The sequence below is a fragment of the Eschrichtius robustus genome, chromosome 16 (assembly GCF_028021215.1).
Source record: "Eschrichtius robustus isolate mEscRob2 chromosome 16, mEscRob2.pri, whole genome shotgun sequence".
Taxonomy (NCBI): Eukaryota; Metazoa; Chordata; class Mammalia; order Artiodactyla; family Eschrichtiidae; genus Eschrichtius; species Eschrichtius robustus.
In genome coordinates this window covers 57,478,819-57,499,900 of record NC_090839.1, presented here as the reverse complement: position 1 = coordinate 57,499,900, position 21,082 = coordinate 57,478,819, and the positions used below count along the sequence as shown (strand labels likewise).

At 44.1% G+C, this 21,082-nt stretch overlaps 1 protein-coding gene across 5 annotated transcripts in view; it reads right to left on the bottom strand.

Moving 5' to 3' along the window:
• Nucleotides 1-21,082, bottom strand: part of RBFOX1 (RNA binding fox-1 homolog 1) — a 1,862,366-nt gene that overhangs the window by 349,707 nt on the left and 1,491,577 nt on the right. For 4 of the 5 annotated variants that reach the window (XM_068565270.1, XM_068565268.1, XM_068565267.1 and 1 more), the window contains exon 1: nucleotides 983-1,069. The exons of the other annotated variant lie outside the window; for it this stretch is intronic. In XM_068565270.1, coding sequence (XP_068421371.1) covers nucleotides 983-1,069 — 87 coding nt within the window. Of the gene's footprint in view, nucleotides 1-982; nucleotides 1,070-21,082 lie in introns of those variants that run through there. 5 annotated transcript variants of the gene reach the window in all.

Genomic DNA, 21,082 nt, shown 5'->3' with positions numbered 1-21,082 from the left:
ATTTTAATTAATGAGCTTGGGTGTTGCAGAATTTTAAACTATTGTGGAAGGAGAAGCACAAGGCTGAAGGGAAAAGGACATCCTAACTACGTGTAGTTTTCCTTTCCTGTAGAAACAAGATACAGAATTTATTACAAAGAGATTGTTCTCAAACAAACAAACCACAGTGGAAAACATCCGGGTTTCCTATGATGTTCAGGCTCTGTCACTAGTTAGCCTTCCACAGAGAAATTCAGACACACATCCAGAAGCCAACACTTGCTTAAGAAGTCACGCTTACAATGAGGAAAAAAAAAAAGGCCCCAAATATCTTATTTGATGATTCTCCCGACACAGAATTAATAGCCTTAAAAGTAATACCAACACACATTTCAATCCTTCACTTCCTTGTCATCATTAAGATGTAAACAACTGGTAAGGGATTCCTAGGATAATCTCTGAACTTCATAATTAACCATCAGTAGAGTGTTCCTTTTTTGCCTCCGTGCCACCACTCAACCCAGGTTTGGGGGGGCGGGGGAAGCCTCTATGAAAATAGACAATCCACGGGAAGGGGAAGCTACGGATTAATGCATATTTCACGCTCCTTCTATTTCCTGGGCGAAAGCGCTTAACCAACTCACCTCATGATCAGGTACTCTGCCTCATGATCTGCTCTGGGAGACTGAGTCCCTCAGAAAGCTGGGAGGGAGAGCAAATCCTTTGCCCCGTGGCCAACCTCCCGAAGCAAAGGCATGAATGTTAAACGGCAGCCGGATCAATACAAGCAAATATAGCTCAACTACACCATTTATTCAGCCATGAGAGATGTCAATAGCCAGATTAGGGTGATCCATCTTTTTGATTTCCTACTGTCTTCCCACTGACTACACAAGAGCTTTTTCCTGTATTAAAAGTGTTTGCTTTCTCAACCATAAAAATTCCAATTATTACTCTGAGTGCTCTGGAGTTAAGTTGCTTGCTGGCAGTGGCCTTGAATTACCTGGATCAGTCCGGGGAAGTAGGGGGCTGCTGGAACAATCATAGGCACGCCATAGGGATGCAGGAGGACTCCTTGAGAAGGCAACATGCTTTACGGGAAGGTAGGATTCCCTCGGAAGCTCAACGCATCAATGGAGAGAGTTAGGGGAGAATCTATAGACCCAACTTCTTCGGAACCACAAAGCTGAGAGCCAGATCGCTGCTGTCAGGAGCCAAACGCTCATCAATGCGCAGAGGGGAGAGAAAGAAAATCCGGCATCAGCAACTCTTAATGTGAAAGTTTTCTTCCCAGACGACGAAGAGACACAGCAGCTGCAGGGTTGAAGCTACCAAAATGGAAGGTTCTATTTTGGGAACGGCTTGCCTAACATGACTAACCAAATACTCTTCATTAATTTAGTTCTCAGAGAGAGTGAGAGAGACCAAGAGACCGGGAGAGAGCTGGTCAAGCTGGGAGATTTGGGCTCTTCCTAACGAATTTGGGCAAAAGGCAAGGGACGGAGTCTGCGTGGGATGTCTAGAGAGGAAAACTGAGAAATGTAAATTGATATGATTATCAGTTGCCACTTAAAACCTAAGTAGGGGAATGCGGGCAGCCTCTGGTACTGATCACAAAGAAATGAAGAAGATACTTAGTCGAGTTTGTTATCCTCTGTCTCTCTCTCTCTCTCTCTCTCTCTCTCTCTCTCTGGTTTTAGTTTTAAAGGGCGATTTGTGCAAATAATAGTACCACCAGCGAATATCTGCAGTGCGTGCTATGCACGCAGGATGAGCTGAATTATTTACATATGTTTTGTAATTTCATTCTCACAACTCTCCCAAGTAGGTACTATTATCAGTTCCTGGTCCACATGGGAAATGAGGTTCACACTAGTTGAACTGCTTGCTCACAGCCCTACACGTGTGAGAGGCAGTGCCAGGCTACAAACACAATTCCTAATCAGCCACGATATCCATTACAGTACTATTTTGTTCTGTAATAGAACTTCATATGCCTTAAGAAAACTTTTTTAAACATTTTTTGTCTTTGAGCTTTCAATTGTTGTATTTTAATATGCAGTCTATAAATAAGAGATGACTCCCTGCTCCCTGAGTTTAAAGGCATAGCAAATGAACACCAAAACTGCAGGTGAAAAACACATTCTAGTATTTGAAAGCTTTCTGATGTTTGAAAATATCCCAGTGATTGTCTGGGATACATTACACGGAAATAGATAAACTTCGATGGGATTGCATGAATTGGAATTATGCTGACTTGTGTGTCCTACTTAATAGCTGTGTGTTCTTGAACAAGTTACTCAGCATCTCTGAACCTTAGTTTCTTCACTTGGAAAACTGAGATAGTAATAGATCCCCATAGGGTCGTGTGACAAGTAAAGTATTTGGTATCCTATCATGATGTGTACAATACAAGATGCATAGAGTATTTGCCATTCTTATCCTGTGTTTCCTGTTCTTCTACTAATACCTGGTATAGACACAGCTTTGACTTCAGATTGAAGGCGCAGAGAGCATTCAAATTGGCACTCTTCTAATCTGCATACCAGGAAAGAACGTGGGCGTGTTGAGAGTTTCCCAATTTCGAGAGCACAGAGTGAGCCCACTCAGCTTATGCTCAAGGCCCAGGGATCATCGAAAATCACCTTCAAACCGGACACCTGCTTACCACATTCCACCTTGAACTTGAAATAGGACATGAGATATGGATTTTGTCGAAACTTGGAGAGCTTCAGACACCGCAAAACATATTCAACTATTGGCTTTTTCTAAATCCAAATGTCAATTCCTCCACTTTTAGATCACCAAGGTGTTTTTACACGACACTAATTTTAGTTGCTTGATTTAGCTGCATAATTACATTTCTAGATAACGACAGTGGACAGCATTTGGCAGAGAATTCAATTATTTAAGGCTGAATTTGGGCCATCTTGACAAGGTTTCTCTGTAATTGATTCTCGTGTATCAAAGGGGCCACCTTGTTACAGTTCGGAAAGCTCCAGGAACAGCTGTGAGTTGACCCCTCTTACTTAACAGCCTGATATTTCTAATTTTAGCTTTTGACTCTGACTTTCAACACTGCGTTTCTGAGAAGTTACCAGTGAGGACAGTGGCCTTGCCATGAGACAGCTTCCTGGGAGGGGAGAGCTCTTCCTGACTTTGGTAAGGGGTGGGTCAGATTGTACTATGTCTCTGGTGTTATAAAGTAGAAAGACCACTGGACCAGGAGGCAGGGAACTTAATTCAGTCGTGAAGGCCAGAAACGTACACATTTAGACTTTGTTTCCTGAACCTCATATAGAAGTGACAATACCCACTTACCCTTCACCCAGAGGGCTCCGATAAGCAAAAGTGTGGGAGTGTTTTGGAAACTGTAGAGTTACATAAATACAAAAGATTATTCTGTGTGTTACTCTATGTGTTGTTTTTTTAAAGAACCTGATGATCCATTTCAGAAACATATTATAGGTAGATCTTGGAGATATCATGCTTGGATGCCAAACCCCTGCGATAAACAGAATATCACAATAAAGCAAGTCACACACATTTTTGCTTTCCCAGGGCATATAAAAGTTATGTTTATACTATACTGTAGTCTATGAAGTGTGCAATAGCCTTATGTCTAAAATAGTATATATCTTAGTTTAATAATACCTTATTGCTAAAATATGCTAACCATCATCTGAATCTTCAGCGAGTTGTAGCAGTAACATCAAAGATCAGTGATCATAGGTACCAACAAATAGAAGAATAATGAAAAAGTTTGAAATAGGGAGAGAATTGCCAAAGTATGACATAGATACAGGAAGTGAGCAAATGCTGTTTGAAAAGTGGTGCCCATAGACTTGTTTAACACAGGGTTGCCACAAACATTCAATTTGTAAGAAACGCAGTATCTGTGAAGCACAATAAAACGAGGTGTGCCTGTACACACAGGACATATAGATGTATACTATATAATTTGCAGAGGATATTTTCTCTTTTCTTTTTAAGAACTCCATGCTACAAAAGCTTTTCTGCTCCTGAGTAATGAGTATCTCTTTTCCTCTCTCTGAAAATAAAGGCTCGTTGTTTTGTGACCCTTTTCACTTTGGCTGCCAGGAAGCTCAGAGCCCAAAAAGAGGTTCAACTCTGTCCATTTTATTGGCCTTTACTGCCTGCATGTTTGTGTTTTCATCTTCCTGTTCTCACCACCTCCAGTCCTGTTATTCACATTTTCTCTGATTCTGATTTTATATTTAGACATTACTGCCATGTATGATTGTAGTGGTTATACTTGTAAAATGGTATGAACAGAATGTACCCTTGTTCAAAACCCAGCCCCAAAACTTTATGACACTATAAAACATAAAAATAAATAATGGTCACTAAGCAAAACCTCTTTTTTCTAACATGGGTTCTGTTTTCCCAAATGGGAAGCATCCAGTATTACTGGACTGTAATTCTTTCCTCTTGGGTCCATTTCCTCCACTGAATGTGCAGGTACCACATTCCATGTACCTCTGCTTTCCAGTGGCTCATGGTAAATGGTCAGCTACCCAATGTCGAATGGGTGGTATTAAGCTCATAGAATTTTGCAGGAACTTAAAAAAAAATGTAGAATAAAAAAATAAGGTGAAGAACAGGGGAGATAGTTCTGGCAGCAGGTAGAAAACATAGGTAGGTTGCCAAAACGGACTGAATTTAAACCAAGGGCCATGTATCATTATCACTCTGGCCATCACGGGCAGGGAAGGGCAAACATTTTTCTGTAAATGGGCAGATTACAAATATTTTAGGTGCTGTGGACCTTAAACTGTCTGTTGCAACTACTCAAAACTCTGCTGTTTCCATGTGAAAATATTTACAATAAGCAAATGGACTCTGAAATTTGAATTTCCTATAATTTTCACCTGTCACGAAATATTCTTCTTTTGAGTTTTTCCAACCATTTAAAAGTGTCAAAACCAATCTTAGCTCGAGGGTCGTACAAAAACAGTCCAAGGCCAGGTTTGGCTCTCAGGCTGTGGTTTGCCGACCCTTCATTTAGAGCATATATTTTACAAACCTCTGGAAGTCCGACTTCAATACAATGACAGGTATATACTCCATTTTTGTTTACTTCTGCTTCTTCACTTGCTTCTGGCTTTCCTGCCACTTCTTTGGCGCCAGTTCTGTCAATTATCCCTGTGTCAGGGATTTCCATCAAGCCTTGTTTTTTCTTAGCCCGCCGTTGCTAGTTCAGGCTCATCCATCCTCCCTGCAAAAATTCTCCCGTCTTTCTCCACCTTCCGTGATGACACCCCCTTCTTAGTTAGTGGCCTCTCTTTTCCTTTCCTGGATTAAAGTGGTTCCTCTCATGCTGTCAGATCCTACGTCTCCTTCCCCAGATCCTGAGAGCTAACACGAGGGTGACCCTGCCCACCAGCAGCCCTTCCAAGCAGCAGTCTCCCCAAGTTGAAACACCCACATACCCATGTAGGAGAAGGAAAGCGAACAGAAACACAAGTGTTGGCTGGAGGATGGGAAAGGGGAGCATTCAGAGAAGACTGGTTCCTGCCTTACGGATTCTATTGGTCAACAGAGCCAACTGCAGCCTCACGGACCAAATCCAGTTCATAGATGAGGATGATGAGGATGATGACGATGGAGGAGGGTTTGTCTGCATGGTGTAAAAATAAGCTAATATTTTTAAACGGAGGCAGCTTATATAAAACGTAGATCTACAACATCTCTTGAAAGACTGGAAGGTCTAGAAACCTTGGTACACACTCCCTTGGCCCAACAGTCCCTGAAGCCTGGGAAGGAGCTGCCCCCTCCTCCCCAGATGGGGAGCTCTCCGTGAGACCATTTCCATCATTCTCTACCTGCTTCTTGAAAAGCAGCCGAATGTCAGTTGCCACTTGTCCACCATTAAAAACAAAACAAAACAAAACATAACAAAACAAAAAGCATAAAACTGAGTGTTCCTCTGAAAGCGTTAAGCATACTCGTTAGCTTTTGGATATTAACAGTGGTTACCTCCCAATACGAATTTATGCAGATCATCTAATTACCCATACCTCCCCATTTCCAGGCCAAGTTGGGTGACAGAGAATTTCCTATAGTTTTCAAGGCCTTTCACAATATTCCTCAGCTTTTCCAGATTCATCCTCCAATACACACTGTCCTTCCTTCTACAAATCACTCTTCTCCGCAAACCACACTGGCAAGTTGCCTTTGCCAAACACCTTCATGCATCTAAGACTCCTTACAAATTTGCCTGCTATGCAGAACTACCCTTCCTTCCTTCCTTCCCTTCCTCCCTCCCTCCCTTCCTTCCTTCTTTCTTTCCTCCCTCCCTCCCTCCTTCCCTCCCTTCCTTCCTTCCTTCCTTCCTTCCTTCCTTCCTTCCTTCCTTCCTTCCTTCCTTCCTTCCTTCCTTCCTTCCTTCCAATTGAACATTACTGGCCTAAGTCAAATGCACAAAACCTTCCCCACCACCCCAGGCAGAACTAAATACACTCTCACCTGTGTCCTAAAGTCATGTTAGCATTGTATAATAATAATTCTTTTAAGTGTGATGACTCCTTCTAGAAGGTAGACTGGCTCAAATAAGGAAGCATGCCATTCATTCTTATTCACCCAATGACTAAAATGCTAAGTAGACAAATGAAGTTTCCCCAAATGCTTCTTAAGAGAATGACTGACTGAATGAATGCTTTGGACAAATGCAAGTAAAGCTGCTTTCACATACTGCCTTTGCAAGGGGTCTCCAGACCACTGAGAGCTACAAATTTCCAAGGTCATCTCAAGTGACCCGGGGGCATCTGGGCACAGTTGAAAAAGCATGAGTTTCATAGTTGGAGAGTCTGGGTTGGGATCTTGGCTCTGTCATCCTTTTAAAGATTTGACTGGAATGAAATACTTAGCCCTGAGCCCTGGTATCCTTGGGGGTAAAACAGGACAACACCGGGCCCTTCGCACAGGTACGCTGCTGCCGTGAAATGACAAGGGTGCATATGGGTGTTCCTGGCACTCGGAAAGTTCAAAAAGTGCTGGTTTATTTGATGTTTCCTTCTTCGGCATGTCTTTCATGTACTCATTTCAGTTGTTTTCTAATCATCCCAATCCTCAGGTCAAGTCTGCCTCCTCAATGCCCCATGTGTACCCCACACCGAGGTCTCTGTAGGAAACTTCATTCTTTCTGTTCCCTCACACGAGCCATGAACAGCCCCTTCTTCAGCAAGCAGCCACACGTTTGATGCTCCAGGCAGCCTCCCCACCTTCTCTAGCACTCACGACCCCACTTGTCTAAGCCCCCAAAAGACCAGCAGTGTTCTGACCTAACATGGTAGAGATCCGGCTGGTAATCACTTGCAGGTATGCTTCTATTTTATTTCGTCCACCTCCTCCTCCATCATTGTTTTCCTGTCTTTCTCACAGGACTGGGCATAGAGTAGATGTTCAGTAGGCACTTGAGAATTACCTTTGGTAGCCAAAGGATGATAGGGAGGTTCAGAGAGGTTAAGTGACTTGTCTGAGGTTAAACAGCAAAAATAGGTGCTTTCTTAATTAGCAAGAGCCAGTTTTCCCTTCGACACGCCCCTAACCTCTGCTAGACCATGACAAATGACCACTCTAGAGCAACGACTCGAACCAAAATTGATAAACTCCACTCACCACCAGGCATGCATTCAAACCCAATCCAATGTAGGTAAGAACACAGCACGGAAGGGCTTTACCTCAAAAAGAAATGGACCTCAAAGAAAAAGTTCCTAAGATGCTTATGGCCCTGAGGCCGAGGACTGACAGGTTAGTTCCTGGAAGAGGGGAGACTGAAAGTATCATGTTAATTACCAGGGAGGCAAGACCTTCCACAGGAAAAGCTTCCACAGACTGTGGGTAGAATGTACTGGACCACCGATCAGCTGTTCTCCAAGTTACAGTCACCTCATTTGTAACCTCAGCAAAGGACCAATCCAGCTAGGAAAGTCACATCCGGGGAAGAGACGACACATCCCCAGCCCATTGGGTTCAGTTAACATGTGTAAATGAGGTGATGCGCAGAAAGCTTTTACACGAGTGATAAGTACCAAGTAAGCATCAGTTCTCACTGTGGCAGTACTATAGTCTTCTACGGCCCGACCCTTCCACCGGATTCTAGCTGTGTGTTCTGGTGCAAATTACATAACGTCTCTGTGCCTCAGATTTATTATCTGTAAAATAAGAATATGATTAGTAACCACACCTCATGGGGTGGCCTAGAGATTTAAATAAGAGTCATATACAGGTTGACTAAAAGAGTCACAGACACGTTTAGCTGAGGGACTGGCTCTGAGCAGATAGTGGGTGCAGTAGTTGTCATAGTAACAACACATTAGCAGCATCTGCTTCCAAGGATCAAACCAGCTCAAATCAGACCTCCGCCAAACCCTTCCTCCCTTCAACTGCTAATTGGTTAAATAAAATAGTTCTTACGGGTGCTACCTGTGATGTGCCTTTTTGTCGTAAGAACCTACCTTCTTCTTCCCGGATGTAAACCAAAAATTCAGACAGAGAGGCTAACGAGCTTGTGGGCGTAGCTTCTGTACACGGAAGACACCGTTTTGAAAACAAAATACGAGAATTTCTAACTCAATTGAGGGTTTATGGGGATGGAGAAAGTAGTGCCTCTGAAACAGGAATAACCCAAAGAATCCAGGACACTGGGTCACTCCTACCCGACAGTATCGCCACCCCCCCCAGAAAAAAAGTGGTTATGAAGATGCACAAAGAAAATTCCAGTAGGTCTTGTAAGTGAAGAAGCTGCTGATTATCATTAGAAACTCGAGCCCCCAGTGGTGGAGGCAGCACCAGTGTTCCTTTTGGATCATTAAGCGCTTCTTGACCTGATTCTCCTCTGAAAGCCAGACTGACTGGCTGAATGAGCAAATCTAAGAATATCAACCCTGCACATCATCTCTGCTGAGATCAACAATGCTTCAGGAACTGACACCTGACCTGTCTGGGGATGAATGGCAACTGGGTTTGAGAATGTATTGACCTTGCTCCAGGCAAACAAATCCTCCCTGGGGACTCTCGGGATGGGGGATGAATAATCAGCCGCTCCCCCAGATTGAGCTCATGCCCTCCCTGCATCTTCTGCCTCATGTGCCACAAGCAGGTCCCTGCAGGAGCCGGGTACAGAGCCCACTCCAAATAGCACGAGTCTCCAGGACTCAGAACTGGGTCTTTCTGTCCCAACCCCATGCACGCCCTTTACTCTCTGGGAACGGACTGAACCACCTGAGCTCTACGCACATCCTTTTCCCTTGAGAGACTAAGAGTCTGCACTGGCCTCTCCCAAAGCTAGCTCTGCACTAAAGATGCCTCATGAGATGCTTTATTGTAAAAAGAACCGCGTGGCCAAAGAAGTGGGAGAAATTCAGCTTGTTCTCTCTCCCAGTTGGGGGTTCATGGTGCATAGCACAGTAAAGCACCTGAAAAGTCCTGCAAGGGGAAAATAATGGAAACCTGTTTGACCTTGTTTGAGGCGGACATTCCCAAGATTATCTGATGACTTGACTGGCCATCCATCTATCTATCTATCCATCCATCTATCCATCCATTTTGCTGTCTATTTCACTATCTGGCTATTGAGAATAATAAATCATGTCAGTCCCTGTGCAAAGTTCTCCACTGCTTCTCCTAGTTGCCCTCCTCCTATTTCTTCGCCTTCATCAGAATCTTTGTGACCATCGCCATTATCATCATCACAGTTGCTATGTATTCAATGCTTACTTTGTGCCAGGCCCTGCACTAATTTCATCAGATGCATTATCTCAGGTGATCCTCTCTAAATTCCTATGAAGCAGATTCTGTTAAATGTATTACATTACAGTCAGGAAAATAGAGCCACTCAGAGGAAAAGTAAATTGGCCAAGAAAATACAGCCAGTAAATGACAGAGCTGTACCTTGAATGGGCCAGAAGCCCCAGTGCCTAACAACTATAAGAAGCCCTTCTTTGGCCTGTGTTGAGGGTCCCTCTGAATTCATCTGTGGACCCTTGAGGGCCCTCTGAACCTCCATCAGATTTTGAAGTATGTAGCCAATATATGCTATGCTTTTTCTGAAGGAAAGACATGGAGAGAGTCAGAATGCCTTTAGTCAGTCCCACAGTGACAGCTCGGGTGACCGTCCTCACACGGAATCATGTTGACCGGCACTGTGGATGTACACCTGCCACTCAAAGAACTCTCGCCACAGCTCAGCAGGGCTGAGGGTTTCAAGAAGACAAGAAGGTCAAACAACTTGGGAAGAGGCTGCGGCATCTACACTGTAAAACCAAGGCGGCCACTAAGAGATCCAAACGCACACCCTCAGCCTTCTTGTCCAATAATGAACAATCATCCAACAGGGATTGCTTTCCCTCCGCCGAAGCTTTCAGGCCAGGAAACAGACAATAACAAACCAACGAGCTGGTGTTAGGCATAGAAGGGCATCCACCAAACCCAGCGCTGGGGGAGAACGGAGGTAGGAAATATATGCTTGTGTTTTCAGAGATGATGCAGTCTGGTCTTGTAGCCAAGACGGAGAGAGGAAGGACCCAGGACCAAGCTGTGCAGCTGCTGGGCGTCTAAAAGGCTGAGCCAAGGAGCTGACCACTGCAAATGGTTTCTCCGCGATGTCATGGCCAGACAGCTGGTGGCAACAGAGAGCCTCTGACAGGTGGGCTTTTCAACTTCCCAGATTAGCAGCGCCCTTCTGGGACACTCTGGGGACATCAAAAGAGGAACCACCCTGGGTGACCTCGTTTCGTTTCTGATTCTACATCTATTTTTAAATATTTTGGGAACAAACCATATATATCTTTTACTATTTGCCAGACACCTTCTAACCCCTTTAAGTATTAACTCGTTTAATCTTTTTTTTTTTTTTTTTTAAGTATAGTTGATTTACAATGTTGTGTTAGTTTCAGGTGTACAGCTTCAGATTCTTTTCCATTACAGGTTATTACGAGACACTGAATACAGCTCCCTGTGCTATATAGTAGATCTATGTTGTTTATTTTATATATAGTAGTGTGTATCTATTAATCCCACACTCCTAATTTATCCCTCCCCCTCCTCTTTCCCCTTTCCCCTTTGGTTACCATAAGTTTGTTTTCTATGTCTGTGGGTCTGTTTCTGTTTTGTAAATAAGTTGACCTGTATTATTTCTTTAGATTCCACATATGAGTAATATCATATAATATTTGTCTTTATCTGCCTGACTTACTTCACTTAGTGACTACTCACTTATCACTGGTTGACCCCAAACATCACAGTTTCATGAATCAATAAAGTCCCATATTGCTTAAGCTAGTTTGAGTTGGGTTTCTGTCCCTTGCAACTAAGGGTAGATACACATCCACACATGCATAAAAAAAGTCATAGGAGATACCTTTTGCTTATTTGTATCAGCAAACATTTTATAGCACTTTATAAGTGCCAAACACCATTCTAAGCACTTTAAAAACCTTAATTCAGGGGCTTCCCTGGCGGCGCAGTGGTTGAGAGTCTGCCCGCTAATGCAGGGGACATGGGTTCGAGCCCTGGTCTGGGAAGATCCCACGTGCCGCGGAGCAACTAGGCCCGTGAGCCACAATTGCTGAGCCTGCGCGTCTGGAGCCTGTGCTCCGCAACAAGAGAGGCCGCGATAGTGAGAGGCCTGCGCACCACGATGAAGAGTGGCCCCCGCTTGCCGCAACAGGAGAAAGCCCTCGCACAGAAACGAAGACCCAACACAGCCATAAATAAATAAATAAATAAACCCAAAGTTAAAAAACAAACAAACAAACAAACAAAAAAACCTTAATTCATTTAATCTTTTAACAGGTGTCTGATATTGGTGCCCGTAATAGGTAATAGCCCCATTCTACAGATGAGGAAGTGTAACTCAGAGAGCTCACATCATTCGTGGCTAGTTAGTTGAGTGAGAGGGCCATAGCCAAAGCCATGCCTGTCTGTTTCCAAAACCTATTTCCTTTCCTCTGCGTGCTTTCCATTACCCACAATGTTGATGTATTTGCTAAGTAAGGCATCCTGGAAATCTACTAAGGAGCCAACACCAGCACTCAGGTACCCACCTTATAACCCTTGCCTTCATGCTGAAACCTCTTGTAAGTGAGCCCTAGGAAAAACTGCATGAACGGTGAGCAAGAATTCCAAAATATCCTTCCAGAGAAATCCCACTGCTGCAGAGCCATGACAACACAGATTGCACCACCTCCAAACTATATTCAGACCCAGACACAGAAACAGCGACCTGAAATCAACCTACTGCCGTCCACATCTTCTTTTTAAATAATGTTTGGCAGACAGAGCTGTTTGCCCCTTCCGCAAATAAAACTTATTGGGCTGGGTGGGTTTTAGGTGCTTATTTTTATGCACACCCACCTATCACAAATCTGAACTCAACAAGTCGGCATTCCATAAAGTATTTACTGTGTTCGTTTGCATCTCTCCAAACAATATTGAATAGAGCTCAGTGTGGAAATTCACAGATTCCAGGGTGGTTGTGTATGTTAGGATTACAACCCAGACCTCACTTCCTTAGAGGCTCTGTGGCTGGCCTCAAAGATGAATATTCCTTTTAGGACCAAAATGGAACAAAGGGACAAAAGGGAACTGAAGGATTTAAAATCAGGCTAAAAAAAGAAAAAAGAAAAGGAACCCTGGCACTGGAGCAGCCTTCCTTAACTGCTTGAAACTTACCAACGATGCCCAACTTTTAGTGTGGTTTATCCCCATATGTTCCCACACTCCCACTGGGACCTAACATTTGCAGGCGCTATTTATCATTCTGGTTAGTGGTGTGCTCATCTGCCTACCACATTAAGCAGCCCTCGTTGTTATTTTTATAATTACTGGGAGTCTTTTTCATGTTGCACTCCGCCAGAATCTCAGCTCACCACACACCTGTTATACTCAGAACACATGGAGAGATGGGGGCGCGTCTGGCAGAGAAGGAAAGGGGAAGATGGCCTTCCTGCTCACTATGCAAACCAAAATCAAGAATAAAGAAGCCACTGGGTACCTTTTTTTTAAGGCTGTACTCAGGGCCAGTTTGTTATTTAACAAACACTCTATGCTCATTGAAGAGTTCATTTATTAGAATAAATGATGTACTGTTTTTTTTTTTTTTTTTACAAACATGAATTCCTTTTGTCATTGTAGTGACTGACAATAAGTATTATGCTCCCCATTTTACAGATGAGAAAACTGAGACAAAGAAAGGTAACTTGCCAGTGGGCACACAAGATGGCAAGTGGTAGATCTGGACGCAGTTTAAATCCAGGTGCTCTGAAACTACTCTACTACACTGCATTTTAATCAGCATCACTACCAACAGACCTCCACCACCATCTCTCTTGTCACCACTACCACAACTATCACCAGCACCTCCACCACCATCAACACAACCACCATCATCACCAATAGCAATTAGCACCACCCCCCCCAGTACACCACCACTATCATCACCATCGCTACCTCCACCACTGCTATCACTACCAGCATCAGCACCACCACCACTGCACCATCACCATCACTACCTCCACCACTGCTATCACTACCAGCATCAGCACCACTGTCTCTACCACCGTTGTCAGTACCAACACTATCACCATGGCCATCAGCATCACTCCCTCCATCACCAGCCCCTCCACCACCACTACCAAGAGTAAAAACATTTACTGAGCTTTCGTTTGCCAGGGGCTGTGCTGGGTGCTATACAAATAATCTCATGCCATGCTCATGACAACCCTATGTTACTGGTCCTGCTACTACCTCTATTTCACAAATGTAGAAACTAAGCTTCAGAGTGGTTAAGAGACGTGTTCACTTAGCTGGTCAGAGGTCCATAATCGCCATTATGTTTTTAAGATTCAAAGCCACTTTTGCCTGACGCCGACGGGAACGCATTTAACTCCTGAGCTCCCTTGACTGGAGGTGGGGGATGGAGCATTGCCCCCCGGGACATTTCATCCAACTAGCTCTCCACTCCTCACTCACGATTCCAGAAGTCTGCTGCCAAGATACGAGAGGTCACCCTGCTGATCTGGGTGTCATTTTGTGTGGTAACTCTGCTACCAAACAGTGTGCGAGACCACCCGCTGAGATTCGGAGCTCTGGCCAATTAGAATCCAGGGAGCTTTGGCTGGAACTGGCTTGTAACTCTCCTCGGTGAAGCCCCATATATTCCAGGGTGGTACCTCCTGAGAAATTCCCATCCCCACCCAAGCCCTCATTTGCCCCTCTCCAGAATATTACGTGTGTTCTCCTTTGGCTGAACACCTGCAGTGGGGGGTGGAGGAGTGTCACAAAGAATATCAGGTTTATTTTTCAAAACTTTCACTCCCGTCCGTCTCTGGGGTCAACTCCCAGTGACCATCCTCTTGCGGCTGAATTATTGCAGTGGCCTCCTACCTGAGCCCCTGCTTTCAATCTTGTCCCCCTCTAATCTGTTCTCCATAGAACAGCCAAACTGGTCTTTTTAAAGGTTAAATTCAGTCATATTTGACCCCTGCTTAGAGACCCTCTGTGTTTTGGGGTTTTTTTTTCCTTTTTATTTCTCTTGGATTAAAATCCAACCTCTATATCCGTGCTTCTAAACCCCTATGGCTTCTGGCCCCTCTCTGCCTCTTTTGCCCTCTCTCACTGACCTCCGGGCTCCCTGGCCTTTTCTCAGCCCCCCTGAGATCACCCAGGCTTGGGACACACACTCTCTGCCTCAGTGTGAATGGTCGCTCCACCCCTACCCCTTTGTCCACCTCCTACTTGATCTCAGCCTCAATGCTCCTTCCCCAGAGAGAACACCCTTCACCGCTGAATCCAACCCCTACTATTTTCTGCGGACCCTTCTTCTTTTCTTTCGGACCATTTATCACCACCTGCAATACAGATATATACGGTGATCACTTAGGTCTCCAGCAAACTTGTGAGCTCCATGAAGGAAAAATGAAGTTGGTTTTCCTTGCCTATGTCTCTTTAGGGACTAACCCAATTTCTGAGGCAGAACAGAGGCTAAGTAAATATTTGTTGAATGAATGAGCGAGTGAATTAATTATTAACCAATTACTTAAGTGAGAGAATGAGGTCTGATCCACTCATTATGGGTGTCACACGCTTTGCTGTAGATGACTCGATAAGTCTCATAAATAGATCATGAAGTATGAGGAACATTCTACAAATGGTTAAGAACATAGCTTTTCTCTTCTCTGAGAGTATCGGGTAAACTTTCAAAAGTCTGTCTCACGTGTCAGCTGATAGTTGTCTTATGTAATATAGTAATTGCTGGCTTGAATTAAAGACATCGTTATTTTGGAGAGTTGTTCTTTTTCTGATATAAAAAGTGAAGGATCCATCCCTTATATTAACACATCATCTTGGCATGCTACGTGATTAAGGAGGAAATGTGGTTTTATTTTTTGGGCAATGGATATTTTTCACAAAGCCAAGAAGAGCTCTCAGAATAAAGGGATGTTTATTTGGGTGAATCACCAGCTTTGCACAAATCCCAAGTGCTAATTGCATAATGGGTCTTTACAAAATGCCATAATACGGGTTCGGCCTGTTTCTCTGTTTTCCGTTGGAAAAATAGATTGTTTAATAACCCATCAAAGCTATATGTAAACCTACTAAACAATGGAGCAGATGTTGACTGCTGTCTTGTGCCTCGTAGACATAATTAAAGACAATGAGACACTCACAAATTCATATAATAGAGGACAAACACAAACACAAAAATCAGTACAATATGAATGTAAGCTGCATTTGCAGGACACCTGCTTTCTTAGTCCAAAATGCTGTATCATATTTCCTGTGATGAGAAACGTTTGTAACATTCTTTATTTACTTATGTAAATATGTACATTCTGTTCTCCACTTTTCAAGAAGATGAGACTGGAAAAGGTAGTCTTTTCAATGGGATATTTGTTTCAATTTCATTACTGCTAAGACCCTGGACAGTTTCAAAACACGTTTTTAATTTTCTCATAAGCATAAATGTGAATGAGAACCAGTTAGCCAAAACTCTCACAGTTCTAAAAGAAATTAAAGCCCTGGTTTGGGTGGGGTTTGGTTGGGGCTTTATTCATTTGTCTTTGCATTCAATCCTTCATGCATCATTTAGGAATGCTACTAAATTGACATGTTTATTTCCTAAAAGCCTTACATCTCTTTTTTTAAAAGTCAGGCGCATTTCCCTAAAATCACACTTTTATCTTATATAAAAAGAAGCCGGTTGGATAGCATATTTAAAGAATCATCCTAATTTTCTAAGTATTCTGTTTGCCCCTCAAACTCCTACTCAGATCTCTGTTCGTTGTCATCAGTCAGTTCTATAGGGGAAGGAATAAAACCACACACAAAGTGAAATGAATGGTACAATTAAGAGAACACAAGTGCAATACCCCCCTTTCCCCTCTCCCCCCTCCGCCTCAAACCCAGGGCTTTTCTCTGCAGATATCTTGAAAAAGGAATTGAGGGTTGTAAATACACCATGTGATTATATACTTTTTTTTCCTTTCAATTAGGAACAAAAAAAAAAAAAAAGAGGGAGGTTAAAACCCACTTTCTATGGCTCACGAGACAGGAGAAAGTTTCCTAGATCCAGAATTCTCAATTTGGAAAATAAATATCCTCCCTCATGTTCAAAACGAAGCCAAATTCTTTTTCTGTGAATAATTTTAAAAAACTTAAAGCCTCAAAAATCCCATTGTTTAAAGAACACACGAAGTCCTATTGACTTGTCGTGAACAGTGATTCTGCCTTCAGATCACCCGCCATCTCCCTTGTCTGTTGTTTTTGATGCCATGGAAGGAAGGGGGATTCTCACGTGGTCTGCATCTCTTTATGCTAATAAAACGGTGTCAGCCCCTTTTCACAGACAACACCATAAAGCATGAACACCAAATGGGAAACAAATAGGGCCGTGACGCCACTGTGAAACAAACCAATCAACCCTGAAACACCTAAGATAGATGGCACCCCCTCCTTCATTCATTCTTTACAGGAAAGCAATGGAAATGTCCCGAGGTGAATCTGATTAAGCCCACAACACACACACACACACACACACACACACACACGCACATACACACACACACACACACACACACACACACACACACACGCACACACACACACACACACACACACAAGCTCAGGAAGGTTGTAAAGCACTAAATTCTCTTGACTGATGAAGCAGCCTGCATTGCATTGAGGAAAACAGCCTGGCAAGCCCAGACCCCACTCCCAGAAATTCCTTTATTAACAGGACCAGGCCCCGCACGTGAACAAAAGCAGTGGTGCGGGGTGTATGAATCATTAATACGGCGCTGGGCAATGGCTGCATTTCCTGTGTTGGTTGGAGAGCTGCTCAGCACAACGGCGATTTGGGGATTGGAACTGGCAGTGGGGAAACGCACTCCATGCTTCTGAGCGCTTCCCATCAGCCCTCTCCCTCCCTGGCTCTCCCTCCCTGAGTCTGACGGCCTCGCTGTGTGTTGTCACTTACTCAACAATAATCATAACGGCCTAAAATCGCAGAAAGCTTCAAAGTTGAGAGATCTCCGGACTCCTTCCCTTTTGGACAAGTTTTGCAAGAGAACCGAGGGCGCGGTGAAACGCAGAGAGCTGGCCTAGCAGAGGCCGGGGTGGATCGGGCAGGATCAGCGGCCTGCACGGCCGGGGAGAGGCCAAGGGCACCGCACAGAACCGTGCTCAGGAGGCTGGCGCTGGAGGCAGACAGTCTGGTTTTAAATATGGGCTCTTCCACCTAGGCCTCCCATCTTAAAAAAACAAAGACCAAAATGATTCTTATCAACCCTCCTCCTGGAGGCCTTTTGCGGGGGACTAAACGAGGTAATCCACGTAAAAGGGCTTAGTCGTGTGCCTGTCACCCCGTAGTCCATAAAAGTTATTGATTATTTCACTGTTTTCATTACTTTATTATCTCATCCTCCTCCTCAGTGAAGCCTGCTGGATTCTCTGTTTATCTACATGATCTCAGAAGCGGCATCTCTTCCTGCTTATAGAGGAGTCTCACTTTTTGAATGGAACCAAAAGGAGACTAAAAAAAAAGAGAAAAAAGAGAGTTCTCAAGAATCCTGAGTCACATGTTCTAAACGGAGAACCCCCCAGTGGAAGGTTGTGCCATTGCACCCTGAAGAAAAGGATTTCTCCACTTAACTGTTCAGTGCAAACACTTGGGGGCGGGGGGAGAAAGAAGGAAGGAAGCAAAAAAATGCATAGCTCTATACAGATTATTTGGATGAGAGAACCTGTCAGAGAGTTTAAGTAGAGACAATTGATAGGCCCAAAGCCAAGCCATTTGCAAGAGGTGCTTTTGCATTTCCAGAAATTCCAGGAGCGGCTCAGGTGAGAGTGATGTGAAGCTCGGAGTCCGACGCTTCGTTCTTCTGCTTCAGAATAAAGAGGACACAATGACACAGGCACCCTCTCACAGGACAGATCCAGGGTCTAAAAATGCACATGTCAGCTGGACAATCCATCCTGAAACTGGGGCATCCACCCAGGCGTCAGCCAAGGACCCAGGCACCACCAAGCCCCGGAAGGACTCCCCCGGACTCTCCCGGGTGACAGTCTGCACTTTAGCCAGCACCCTCCCTAGGAAAGCTTATGGGAATGAACTTCAGTGCGTGTGCTCAGGTCCCTTGCATCACAGAACAATGACATTCTGAATAGAAATAAATGAAGCCCCTGCAGTGTGATTCTGTCAGCTTTTGAAAGTAAATAACTTTGCTACTGACAAGAGCAAGACACTTTTTATTGTCCCTCCTCCTGTCACAGAGCATTAATTGAGCTGTGCGGCCACATTACAAGCCAACACCACCGGCAGGACTTAAAGGGGGCAGGAGGAGGAGGGGGAAGAGACCCAGGACAGGTGGGAGGGACCGTGGGACCTGCGAGAGACACCGACCTCCACCCCCGCCACCATATGAGGCCTCGTGTGTGTCCTTGGCAAGCCATGGGGGCATATATCATGTTGATTTGGGAGAAATGGAAAATAAAAAAATTATGTTCAATAAACAGCTTCCATAAACAGACACTTCTTTAACACAGATACGCATTCATTCTTTCAGTCACTCTTCCATTTCTTCAAGAAACATCTATTGGCTTCTCACTCTGTCCCAGGTACTGTGCTAAAGATCACACTTAATCTTACAAAGAACAGTATGCAATAGTTATTCTTATCCCAATTTTTCAGAGGAAGCAATTAAAGCCCCCAAATCAAGTAAAGCAACGTGCTCAATCCAGTTGAATCAGCTAATTGAGTAATGGAGTTGGGATAAGGCTTCAGCTTACCACTTCTGTCCTACATACAAGCTCCAGAGACACCAGTTTTTTTAAAACTAGGCTTTGCAAAGAGCTGACACCAACGGGTTCTAAAATGATGTCGGTTTCTCATCTGAATTTTGGAGGATCCTTGAGATGGACACTTGGATACTGCAACATGTCGACCTCACCATTCCTTCTCTTTTTCGGAGCCGATGTCACCCACTGTTGAGGAAGACTCATGGCGCGGGGAGGATTATCTCTCAGCTCTCACCCTTGCGTTAAGAGCAGAGCTTGCCCCATGCCTGGAGAAAGCAGACCCATCCAGGGAAGGGTGGCGATATTCGCTGTTGTTTTTGATAAGGGGAATCTAGTCCTCCAGGTGAATCCTGGGCAAACATCAAACGCCAGAAAGAAAAGGCTCACTGAGACCGAACCTTTTGTGCATTTACTCATCAGTACCGGGAAAGCTGAGGCTCTTAAATCCTACAGCTGCCTGTACTTTGTTCCATAGCTGCAAAAGGTGAAAAAAAAAAAAAAAAGTCATTACATCCCCAGACACATACACTCACCTTCTGAATGCTTTGTTTTTGTTTGTTTTGTTTTGCTCTGGCTCCAAAATTCCTAATTTTGACTCTTTGTGTGTTTAAACACGATATAAAGAACAGGATGAAAAGAGGAGTTGGCTGACCCTACCTGGAGCCTGGTCAGGTGTCAGAGACCACAGCACTACCTTCGCCCCCGCCTCGTCACCTCAGAACCCCACACGCTGTAGACCTTAAATATACAGCCATTTCCCTCTACTGTGTTCTCTGAATGCTGCCCTGGCAGAGGCGAGAAGAGGTGACACAAAGATGACTAGAATCTTGCTTTTTGCAGATTGGGTTGGGGAGAAATGAGCGATTCCAGGCCAGGCTTGGAAGGGGATTCCTAGGAAACCCAATGGACCCAGGCAGAGTTAACCAGAGCGTGGTACTACATTGACGGTTCACAAGATGGCACATGGATGAACAACTGAATGGACCCTCTGTGAGGACAGGGGCCTTTGCTTTGTTTCTTGAAACAATGTAGAAGATCAGCTGGTACCTAATAGGAATTCAATAGACTGACTGAATGAACACGTGAACGAAGAAATATTTCAATGTACTAATATTTCAATGTATATTGGGAAAAACAGTAGCACAGCTGTGATTTCGTGGGATGTATTGATCCATTCATTTATGTATTTATTTTTGGTTTGGACAATCTACTTTGAAGTTCAACATGTAAGTGAATTTTTAAAATCTTTAAGTGGATATCAAGTGTGTTGATGAGTGAATTGGCAGGAATTAGGAAGGGGATGCTTGAATGACTGATGTTTGAGAAACACTGGACCACGTTCATTGTTTTTGACGAAATAAGCCCACTCACTGTGTAAGCACCTCGATGGGGTTTTGACAGAAGACACCAGCAGGACTCTTGGTGCTCCACAATTAACGTCTTTCTTACGGCTTCCATCAAAACCCTCTCTCCACCTCCAAGCCCCAAACCTGTTTCCAAATGTCCCATGGGGACAACTCAGGAGGGGTTTTGTCTCCTTCGTTCACTGGACATTGATTTCTGTCCTTTCTCCTCTTTTCAACATGGCCCCAGAGGGTCACAGAAGCTACATTCTATCCATAGAGACCATCACACTGGCAGGTGACCCAATTCCACCGCTTACTGTCTCCCTAGGTCTTTTACACCCTTTTTGCAGACAAGGCGGGTGCACTTGCTCTTCTCCATTCCTGAAACACCTTTCTCAACTCTTCACACGCCCCAAGCTCTCTTATCCTCAGGTCAG